Source organism: Mustela putorius, unplaced genomic scaffold (genome assembly GCF_011764305.1).
Source record: "Mustela putorius furo isolate JIRA1106 unplaced genomic scaffold, ASM1176430v1.1 tig00000174_pilon_pilon_pilon, whole genome shotgun sequence".
In the NCBI taxonomy this organism is placed as follows: domain Eukaryota; kingdom Metazoa; phylum Chordata; class Mammalia; order Carnivora; family Mustelidae; genus Mustela; species Mustela putorius.
The window spans coordinates 17,184,540-17,196,069 of NW_025421304.1; the positions used below are offsets into that span (position 1 = coordinate 17,184,540).

At 44.4% G+C, this 11,530-nt stretch overlaps 1 protein-coding gene across 1 annotated transcript in view; it reads right to left on the minus strand.

Annotated features, from left to right (window-relative positions):
- AMFR (autocrine motility factor receptor) overlaps nt 1-6,816 on the minus strand; it is a 39,308-nt gene extending 32,492 nt beyond the window's left edge. Inside the window, exon 1 of the mRNA XM_045076081.1 lies at nt 6,401-6,816. Coding sequence (XP_044932016.1) covers nt 6,401-6,655 — 255 coding nt within the window. The 5' untranslated portion in view covers nt 6,656-6,816. The remainder of the gene's footprint in view (nt 1-6,400) is intronic.
- Between the last annotated feature and the right edge of the window lie 4,714 nt (nt 6,817-11,530).

Below are 11,530 nucleotides of genomic sequence, written 5' to 3' on the forward strand. Positions count from 1 at the left end.
AAGCATATGCATATGTACACACAGATTCATCTGTATCATCATAGATGGGAACAGTGTCAAGGACTTGAACAACCTGTTTCTTGGTCTTCTACTTCTACTAATTACAAGAAAGTGGTACTGGGGGTGGGGCGCCTGGGTGGCTCAGTCGGTGAAGCGTCTGCCTTTGGCTCAGGTCATGATGCTGGGGTCCTGGGATGGAGACCTGCATTGGCCCCCTGCTCGGCAGCGGAGCTTCCTTCTCTCTCTCTCTCGTTTGTGGGTGTGCTCTCTCTCGCTCGCTCGCTTGTTCGCTGTCTCTCATATAAATAAATAAAATCTTAAAAAAAAAAAGAAAAAGAAAAAAGGTGGTAATGGCCACTTCTGAGAAAGAGAAGCAGAAGACATACTTTTCACTGTACCTCACTGAGACTTCTGCACGATGACCATGCATTATTTAATTTTTTAAATTAATTTTTCTTTTTTTTCTTTCTTTCTTTCTTTTTTTTTTTTTTTAAGATTTTATTTATTTGACAGAAAGAGAGATCACAAGTAGGCAGAGAGGCAGGCACAGGGAGAGGGGGAAGCAGAGAGCCTGATGCGGGGCTCAATCCCAGGACCTTGAGATCATGACCTGAGCCGAAGGCAGAGGCTTAACCCACTGGGCCACCCAGGCGCCCCTTTAATTAATTCTTCTAAAGTTTAGAGTCTATTAAACTTTCTGACCAGTTCTGAAGTTCCACATTTATTTTTCTCACCATTGTGGGAGACTGATAACTAGCAATCCCAAACTGGGTGGCCTCAGTGATCTTGTTACATGGTGTTCCTACTGTACTAAAATGCTTCAGAAGTTTCTCTTATCTGTGCCAATGTAAAAACCTTAAATACTATTTTTAAAACCTCAGGAAACATCTTTCTTTTGTGTTAGCCTACAAAAAGAAAAAAAGAACAAAACAAGTTTTGTTTGTTCTGAGCAGCCTATAACAAAAAACATCAGATAGTAGTGACCCCAAGGAACTCCTACTTAATCAGGCTTAAAGTAATTCCCTTTAAGTCCCCATAAGAAAATTTCCCTCCCAGAATGGGTCTACTGTGCTACTTGGGAACAACAGAAACTAAATTATAAGACAGTTTGGCTTGAGAGGAAAAGAGAAAAGAGCAGATAACTCTGAAACAGCTTAGCCACGTTTTTCACTGTGTAACCCTGGAGGTATTTTGGGTCCTGTAACACGCTGGCCACCAATGGGGTGTGATTTATGAGCTTGTAATGAAAGCTGGTTAAAGTACCAGGAACTGTCTCAAGAAGAGAATCAATATGGTTATTTCTTAGTCTCCTACTTAACACCAGCACTAACCACCACCTCCCCCACACACCATTGTCTCTTCCCTGGAAGAACAACTAGAACACGTTATCTCTCTGCAGGCTCCCTGTGACAAGTATAAAATGACATAATGAGGCACTTGGGGGTGCTCTCGGTTGAGCGACCAACTCTTAGTTTCAGCTCTAGTAATGATCTCAGGGTCGTGAGACTGAGCCCTGGTCGGGCTCCATGCTCAGACAGTTTAAGACTCTCTTTCCCTCTCCCTCTGCTGCACCACCCCTCCCTCCCCAGCATTCATGCTCTTTCTCTCTCAAATAAATGAATAAATCTTAAAAAAATAAATAAATACAACACAATAAAATGCAAAAATGCATACTCCTCCTTATCACATTGATGACAGTGTTCCTCTTTTCACAATATCAGAGATCCTTCCTATATTTTTCAGTTGTTTATCTAGGCTTATATCCTCTTATTCATTAGTGTTCCCTTTTTCCTTAGCAGCCCAACTTTTCTTTTTTTTTTATTTTTAAAAAAATTTTAAGATTTTATTTATTTGACAGACAGAGATCACAAGTAGGCAGAGAGGAAGGCAGACAGACAAAGAGGAGAAAGCAGGCTCCCCGCAGAGCAGAGAGCCTGATGTGGGACTGGATCCCAGGACTCTGGGATTATGACCTGAGCAGAAAGGCAGAGGCTTTAACCCACTGAGCCACCCAGGTGCCCCTGCCCCAACATTTCTAAAGCTAATATTTTTCTCTAAACTTCACTGGAATAGTCAACTCATAAAGACTCAAACCTAGTAAATTACTTTTAATCCCGAAGTTTCATAATTACATGAAGATGGGCTCTTTAAAACAGGAGTCAGCAACATTTTCTCTAATGGGCTATCAGATAATAAATGTTTTAGGCTTAACAGGCCACACTCACCATCAAATAATCTTCCCCTTAAAAAAAAATTTTTTTTGAAAAATAAAAAAACCATCATTAGCTAAATGGACTGTACAAAACAGGCCAGGCCAAACAGGCCACCAGTTTGCCCACCCCTGCTCTAAATGGTCAGTTGTTCACTTTCCTCCATTTTTGTGCCCCCCCCACCGAGATGTGTATTTAAATTACTTGATTTGCATATAACTATGTCAGAACCTTAACACTTATATTCTCATTTCTCCATTTTACCATGTCCTGATCTTATAATTTTAGAAGCAAATCTGAAAAAAAGGAAAATAAAAAACAAGAAAGGAGACAGTAATGAAAATAATATGAATAAAGGAGTAGAAAAGCCAAACACTCCTGTACAATTCAAAACAATATGCAATAGAGGGGCACCTGGGTGGCTCAGTGGGTTAAGCCTCTGCCTTCAGCTGAGGTCATGATCTCAGGGTCCTGGGATCAAGCCCCGAATCAGGCTCTCTGCTTGGCAGGGAGCCTGCTTCCTCCTCTCTCTCTCTGTCTGTCTGTCTACTTGTGATCTCTTTTTGTCAAATAAATAAAATCTTAAAAAAAAAAAACATATAATATAGAATGGATAAAGAGGTACTTAACCAAAGGGCCACCTGAAAATTATAAAATAAGCCTAGGTCACCTGAAAACCGTAAAATAAAATTAGGTAAAAAACCTAATCTCGAATGAAACTTTAGAATGAAAGTTCTAGAAAGACATGAAGAAACAAGTGATCACATCAAACCTGGGCGTTTGCTAGTGTGAGAACACTGGAGTCTCCCCTTGAACCTATTCTCAACACCCACACGGTGGGTGGGGGGCGCAATTGGAGAGACCTCTTTGGGAGAGGTCTTAAATCACAACATCTCCAGGCCTCTTGCCACCCTCACCACTGCTGCCACAGGTCACTCTGGAGAAAACCGTTTCATCATGACAGCCCCTCTCCCCTCCCCTCCCACTTAAACCCTATGGCCCACAAAAATAATGTCCATACTCCTTAGAAGGGCTGGCAAGGTTTACATAATCTGACCCTCACCCCCCATCTTATGCTCCCTAATCCATTTCTCAACCATTAGTAAAAAAATCACCTGGGGCCTCCTGGGTGGCTCAGTGGGTTAAGCCTCTGCCTTCAGCAGGTCATGATCTCAGGGTCCTGGGATCAAGTCCCGTATTGGGCTCTCTGATTGGCAGGGAGCCTGCTTCCTCCTCTCTCTCTCTGCCTGCCTCTCTGCCTACTTGTGATCTCGCTCTGTCAAATAAATAAATAAAATCTTTAAAAAAAATCACCTGGGACATTTATCAAAATGAAGACTCCAAGGCTCTGCCTTTCCCCTTAAGTGATCCCTGGATACTATCTGAGAAACTACATTTTTCAAGTACCAGGTTGCCATTTTGAGACATATACCCCACTCTTAATCATAGGACCCAAGGGAGTTGTAATTTAAGAGCCCAGTTTATGAGCCGTTCAGCACAGGCCCTGTACTACCTTTTATATACCATCTGAGCTTCATACTCCGTTTTCTCTCCTTAAAATACACCATGCAGCTTGCTGAGATCCTTCTTACCTCCCAAGGCTGGGTTCAAATATCAAATATCACCTTCCAAGCATACTTCCCCTAGGCATCATTTTCTCTTTCCTCCAGACGCTGCCATATTTTTTTTTATGGATCTATTATGACTTACCGAATTTTGCTTTATTTGTCTATGGACTGTTTCAATATGGACTGTTTCGAGCGTGAGGGAAAGGGTTCACAGCTATGCCCTCCAGATTGCCCCAAATGGTACCTCTGAAAGGTTCTGAATTGAGTTTGTTAATCAAAACTTCCTGTTGGGCGCCTGGGTGGTTCGGTGGCTTAAAGCCTCTGCCTTTGGCTCAGGTCATGATCTCAGGGTCCTAAGATCGAGCCCTGCATCAGGCTCTCTGCTCAGCAGGGAGCCTGCTTCCCCTCCACCTCTCTCTCTGCCTGCCTCTGCCTACTTGTGATCTCTGTCTGTCAAATAAATAAAATTAAAAAAAAAAAAAAAACCCTCCTGAGATGCTATCAGACGTGTATTAATTTAAATTGTGCTCTACAAAGATAAGTTTTAGAGATTCCAGTATGCCAAACAACAGCTAGGAGGATTTGCAAACTGGCAGAAAGATCAGTTTTTGATTTGTCTTGCTTGGTTTTTAAAAAATTGAATCTGAATGTCTTTGGGGGCAGGGTGCCAAAGGGATCCATTTTGACCAATGCCCCAACAGATATCACTCGATCATGCTATCTGTCAGCCTAAGGAAGCAGGCTTTGGAGACGGTGGCTCCTGCTCAGCTACTAGAGCAGAAACTACGCCATGGGCGAAGAGGAAAGCTTCCAGAGCACACGTGGAGGATCTGAGAAACCCAAGGCAGGCCAGCATGAAAGCGGGAAAACCAGCAGGAAAACAATTAAGATCAACTGAAAAAGGAAAACAACCATCAACAGATCAGGAAGAAAAGAGAAACCTGCTTTAGGTAAGACCTCTAATGAAAAGGCTGGGGGGGAAATTGGAAATTTCTCAAAATGGAAATTTTCTCAAAAGAAATAATTTTCACAGGATAATCAACAGGCTTTATGCAGCGTTTTATGAAGAGGTGTTAACCTGGAATTTGAACACGAGTTTGGTAAAAACAAAAAACTCTTAGGGGGAAAAAAAACCACTAAATAATACTAGTAGTTCTATAGTAGTTACAACTCAAAGGCTTATTTAGGTCTCGTACTTATGTTATCAAAGAATACATTATAATCTAAACATTTGGCAGAAACAACTCTTCATATCACTTCAAGTTGTTTACCTGCTAACTCAAATGAAAAAATAGATTGGAAATTAAGACAAAAGAGAGGTGACGTGAGTTCTTTCTCTTCTCCCTTCTTTCCTACTGTTTACACAGTACCAAAGTCATGTACACAGCAGTGAAAGAATAAAACTTCACACCTCACTGTCTTCTAATAATCTCTTCATCAGAAGGACCAGAAGACTTAATCCACAGCCCACCGAGTTCATAAATCCCACAGCTTCCTGATGAAGCACAGTGGGATTAATTATAACAAATGAGTTGTGTATCATTCTCTATCCTTGGAATATTAATCTTAGTCATTTACAGCCTACTCTTAACCCCAAATGGGAACTATAAGAGAAGACAAGCCCCAAGACACCCTAGTGAGCCCAAGTGACAGACCTAAATCCTGGAGCAACTTTTCTGATCATTCTGTGTCTGTGTGTGTGCACGCACGTGTGCATGTACACGCCTGGCATTCAAGGCCAAGGTGGAACCAAAGTTCTTCCAAAATACCGTTGATCTGCCCAGCTTGAAATTATCTGTCCTAACAAGCGAAACCAGCCTGTATGCCTTGTAGGTGCTGCTTTATCTTGCACTGGCAGACAAACTGAAAACACTGTTTTAAAATAGATCACTAAAAGGAGAAACTCCTGAGTGAAAACGATGAGCCAGCTCTCGACTGCGAATGTTTTACTGCCTTCAGACATCAAAGGAAACTGTCATGAATCACCAGGTAAAGGCAGCAGGAAAGAAAGCACGGGTTGTGTGTTTGACCCAAACAGGACAACCATATACTTAAGGGCAGAAAGAAAAGAAAAGTTAGGGGAGAGAGCCAGTCTCCTCACACAAATGTCCCAACACACCCAGATGCGTAAAATTCTCCCTTGGCCAACATTCGTCTCTGCCCCCTCCTCTTCACTGGCAGCCCATTACTAACATTCCCGTGCGGACCGAGCCGGAAAAGCCTTTCAACTTCCCTCCACAATTCCCTGAACCGCCGGGGTAACCGGCTCCCGGAGGTCCTCGAGTTTCCCTCCCGGGGTCCCTCGGGCACCCCACCCCCCCACCCCCTAGACTCTTCCCCTCCCCGGGCCCGGCCGCGTGCCCTCCGCGCCTCGGGGAGCCCCTTCCTCAAGCCACCCCGCTGTCGGCCCAGCTGCTCTCTCGGCGCCCCCCCGGCCACCCCGGCCCCTCAGCCTTCGGTCCGCCCGCAAGCTCCCCGGCGGACCCCGCCCCCCCAGGCCCCGCAGCTGCCGGCCCCGGAGAGGCGACCCCGGCCCAGCCACGCCCCCCGCACATAATGGGTGACATGGCGGCCCCCACCTCCCGCCAGCTCCCCCGCGGCGGCCGGGGCAGCCTCGCTCACCCACACGAACAGACTGTCCGAGAGCAGGTACTGGGCCACGTCGCGGGCCCGGGGGCCGCCAGCGCTAGGCCGGGAGGGCACGTCCGGCTCCGTCTGCACCGGGGCCGTTGGCGGCTCCGGCTCCCCGGGCCCGGCCTCGGGCTGGCTGAGGGCGCGGTAGGCGCTGACGATGGTGCCGAGCAGAGCCAGGCCGCTGAGGCCCGTGTAGGTGCGGAGGCTGGGCCAGGGGAATCGCTCCAGGAAGAGCAGCGGCATGGCGGCAGCGGCGGCCTCCAGGCCCCAGGCCTCCCCGCGCTGCGGCCAGGCTCCCGCGGCGGCCTCGCGAACGGCGCCCTCGGGCTCTGGCGTCGCCGCCGCCGCCGCCGCCGCCGCCGCGCCGGGCCGGGCCGGGCCGCTCCTGGCCGCTCGCGCCGCTCCGCCCCGCGCCGCTCCCGCTGCTGCCCCTGCCGGCGCGGAAGAGCCTCGGCGGGCTCGGGGCGGGCCGCCGCCCCCAGCGGGGAGCGGGCGGGACGGGCGCGGGGGCGCGGCCTCCGTCTCCCGCCCCCAGCAGTCGCGCTGCCGCCTGGCGGGCGAAGGCCTCGGCCGCAGGCTCTGGGGCCCGGCACCTAGCATGACCGTCGGCGGACAGCCCAGATCGGCGGGGCCCGCGGGCGCACAGGGCGCCGGGCGGGTCGAGCAAAAGCGTCACTCGGACCCGACGGCGCTGGCGGGCGGTCGAGCCCAGGCAGCGTGGCGATGCCCGCAGGGAGAGGGGTTCCCGGACACTGGACCCTTGGTTTCCTTAACCCGCCCCCACTGCAGTTTAAGCAAGTTAGTGCCCCTGAGCACCCCGTGGGGCCTAACAGCTTCCCAGGCGGTCCAAAGACATGCTGCTTAGGGAGTAACTAATAGGGGCTTGACCCTCCGATAAAGAATATTAATCAACAGTCTTTTTTCTCGCCAGTAAGGTTATCTTAAGTTTCTGTTGTTTACTAGTAGCCTCGAGCAGAGTCTAAAATGGACTTAATTTAACAGTAAATGGGTATGTGTTCTTCCATACACCAGGTAGGTATATGAAACAGTGCAGCTTCTTTGGAAAGTTCCTCAAAAAGTTAAAGACACGGGTAACCATCTGACCCAGCGTTCCACTCTCTGGCATATATCCAAGAAAAATGAAAACAGAACTCTACACGAAATTTGTACACAAATTTTGGTAACAGCATTATTCATAATAGTCAAGGGTAGAAACAAGCTAATGGCCCTCACGTGATGGATGGCTAAGTAAGGTATAATGGATACAATGGACTGCATGGAGATGAGTCAGTACTGACACATGCTCCCACAGAGGAACCTTGAACATGCTAAGTGAAAGCAGCCAGACACAAAAGGCTGCACATTGTGGTTCCCTTTACATGAAATATCCAGAATGGGCAAATAGATATATGGACCTAGAAAACAAAATAATGGTTGCTTGTGGGGGCAGGGGATAAGATAGAGCAGGGATGAGGGAACTGGAGGATAAAGGCAAAATATGGATTTTTTTTTTTTAATTGTGCTGTTGGCTCCGAAAACTCTGAATGTACTAAAAATCATTTCAATGTACACTTCAATAAAGATGTGACCCAAAAAAAGTGCTACCAAAAAATTTTGAGCTTGGGGGTCTTTATTCCTCATTGTTTCTCCAAGGCCTAGAATTGTGCCTGCTCCAGAGTAGGTACTCAGTATTTGTTGAATCTTAAAAAATTTTCAAAAGGACTAAACCATTTTTGAGTCTCTTTCACGTCTGATAATCTAGTTCTAAAAGTCTATTGATGGGGCACCTGGGTGGCTCAGTGAGTTAAGCCTCTGCCTTTGGCTCGGGTCAGGATCCCAGGGTCCTGGGATTGAGCCCCACATCTGGCTCTCTGCTCTGCAGGGAGCCTGCTTCCTCCTCTCTCTTGGCCTGCCTCTCTGCCTACTTGTGATCTCTGTCAAATAAATAAAATCTTTAAAAAAAAAAGAATAAAAGCCTATTAATTAGAAAACAAAGATCTTTCAAAGTTACTACCATCCACTTTGGAATTGTTAGAAACATCCAAGGGCCGGTGATCAAACAGAACAATTTGGCTGGCGGGGTTGGAGGTGGCATGCAGTGCCACCATACACTTTAAGAACGCTCCGCAACCAGCATGGAGCTCAACAAGGGGTTAGAACTCACAACCCTGAGACTGAGGCCTGAGCTGAGACCAAGAGTTGGATGCTTAACTAAGCCACCCACACACCCCTCTGAAGGTTTTTTTGTTTTTGTTTTTGTTTTTTTAGCATGGTCAGATCCCACCTTCTAAAACCATTGTTTCTGGTTCTTTGCACTGTATCCTACTCCATGAGAGGACCCGGGGAGGAAGCAAGACACAGGAATGAATACTTGGTAAGTATACGGACTATGTTCTCAGTTGAGTCCTAAGGCTCAGTGTGGCAGGAAGGCAACCACACCAGACCGTAAGGGGCTGGTCCAGCTTAGACAAGAGAAATATCTGTAGAGCATGGCAGAAGCTAGAGCTCTCTGCACTCCCACCCTCATTTCAGACTACCATTTATGCTTTCGGGATTCCTTGGAGACTTTGAGATGGCCCCACAGTCTCCCAATAATGACTGAGAAACTGAATTTTCTGCCTCATTTATAGAATGGTGGCTCTGATTTGGCTTGATGTAAAGGAAATATTTTATCAATTCAGATAAAACGGCTTGTGTAGATTAGGAGTCAAACCTAATTACTATACTGCTATTCACTTTTTAAATACCCGAAATCCTTTCATATTCATGATTCCATTTAATTTTCACTGTTCTTTGAGAAAGGCAGAGATCAGTTTGTTGTTGAAGATTCTCAACATCCTAGAAACTGAAACTACCTTATCTAAACAATAACCTTAAGTGTACTCCCACAGGACTCTGGTGTTTCATTAGCTGGACCAGTGTGTTTCATTACTCAATCTAGCAGAGGGGGAAACAATAACCAACTCAAGTTGTAGGGGGAAAGTCAGTTAATGGGTATACTTCAATTTTTAGCTTTTCTTTAATAATTTTTCATGGCTTTTGGGTTCCTGCAATATACAAGAGTAAAATTTTCAGAGAAACTTTACAATAACTTTATCAGGTTTGGTTCAACTTTTGTTCTGATATAAAACCTTAAGACTGTGATCTTATGACACAGGTGTTCTCATCTTTTGGGTACACTGTTTCTATTTAAGAGGCTGAAATTATATTACACAGTATTACATAAGCAGCAAGCACAGTGTCAAAGAACATGACTTCCAGGCAAATCTGAGGGGGGGGGGCTAAAGGAACCAACAAGATTTATAGATGAGGAAACTGAGTCCCTCAATGATACAACACAGCAAAATTGTGTGGCAACTACTAATCCCAGTCTTTGGGTTCCAAATCCAGTGACCGCTTCACAATGCAGGAAACTAGATCTGCCTAAGATGACAGCTAACATACAATGGGGGCATGCCAGAGAGGGCAACATCAGTGTCCCAGTTCTTCAGACCCTTGCTATTCTGTCAAGTTGTCTCTTACCTAATGGCCCCTGGCCAACAACACTGAAAAAGAACTGAGCAGGATTTCTAATGGCACACTAAGGTTAGTAGCCACACACAAATCAGAGAATGTCATTCTGTTTTATTTTTTTTTAATTGAAATGAACAATAAAATAAAATTTAAAAAGAACAGTGAGCATTTTAGTCAAACTTTCACTTTACAAATATAAAAATATAACCAAAACTTCAGTTTCCTTTATACATTTTCTGTAAGTGTAATGCCATAAAAATTCTCAAAGCCAAACCATAAATGATGCTAGTACACTATGATGTAAACACAATAACCAAAAGTTTTAAGTTTTTAAATGCGCTGATCTTTCCCTCAACAGAGAACATTGTATGTCCCCAATTCTTGTCCAGTCCTATGGTACAACCCATCACTAAGATACAAATTACACCTAACCTGGCTTAAGACTCACTTAGGTTGTAGTCAGTTTTTTTTTTTCTTCACAAAGCTTGATAAATACGAGCTAATATTAAAATGTGTCTTATGGCTCAAGTCAAATTACAGTATTGTGTTTTTCATCACATCTGAACAACAAAGGCAAACTACTTGAAATGAGTCTAGTTTAACCCAAAGAATAAATGATGCAAAACAAGTGGAATAATTGTAGGAAATCAAACCCTTGCTAAGGAAGCGGACTTGTAGTACCGTCAAAAACCACTAAGACTTCTCTGGCGAAGCAACATAAACACCGCATGCCCTCTGAAGCAGTCGTGAACAGCACATACTGTCCGAACACTATGAACCAGTAAAAACAATAAGTCTGAGGAACTCTGAGGTGGAAAGCTACTCCAAGCATTTCATCTCAAGTGAATGAGCAAGTACTTAAAAAATAAAGTCATTAAAAACCTGAGACCTTAAGAGTCATATCATTTAAGAAAGGAAATTTAAGTTGCTTGCTTGCTGGCATGTTGAATTTAGAGGACCTCTACCTCTCACTTTAGTTCATCATGGAAGAAAACAGACTGGCAATTTGACTATATTTTTATATGCCAATAAATGCTAATTTAATGGAACCCGTAATAAAATAAAATAAAATAAAATAACTGAACCTTGTAAGCTAAGGCAGTGATAAAAAATAAGAAATCTCCCTGATCTGCTGTTGAAAGTATAAATTCATAAAGTTATCGTAATGCCATTTTAAGTATCATCTGCTTATTAAAAAATCATAATAGTCTTCATCACTTAGGAAAAAACAAATTTCACTTTTCTTCAAAGGGATGTCAATTCTAAATATGACTGAAAACATCTGAGTAAAACTTCTACTCACCAACCTACTAAATATTTTCTAGTGCCATTCAGTAGATTTATAGAGAATATGCACTACTTAGATTACTCACGGAAAACAACATGACATATATTGTACTTATATAATGCAAAAGAGGACTCTTAATAATAAACAAACCTGGAATACAGGAAGCATTCAAAAATACAAATCAGTCCATCAAGAGCTCATTTAAAAAGTATTCAGTATTTAATATACAGAGAATTGGAATGCACAATTTAAGACTTAGTTTTTAAAGTATGTTAAGAATTTACACAAAAAGAGCTTAATGGTAAACATTCCCTTGT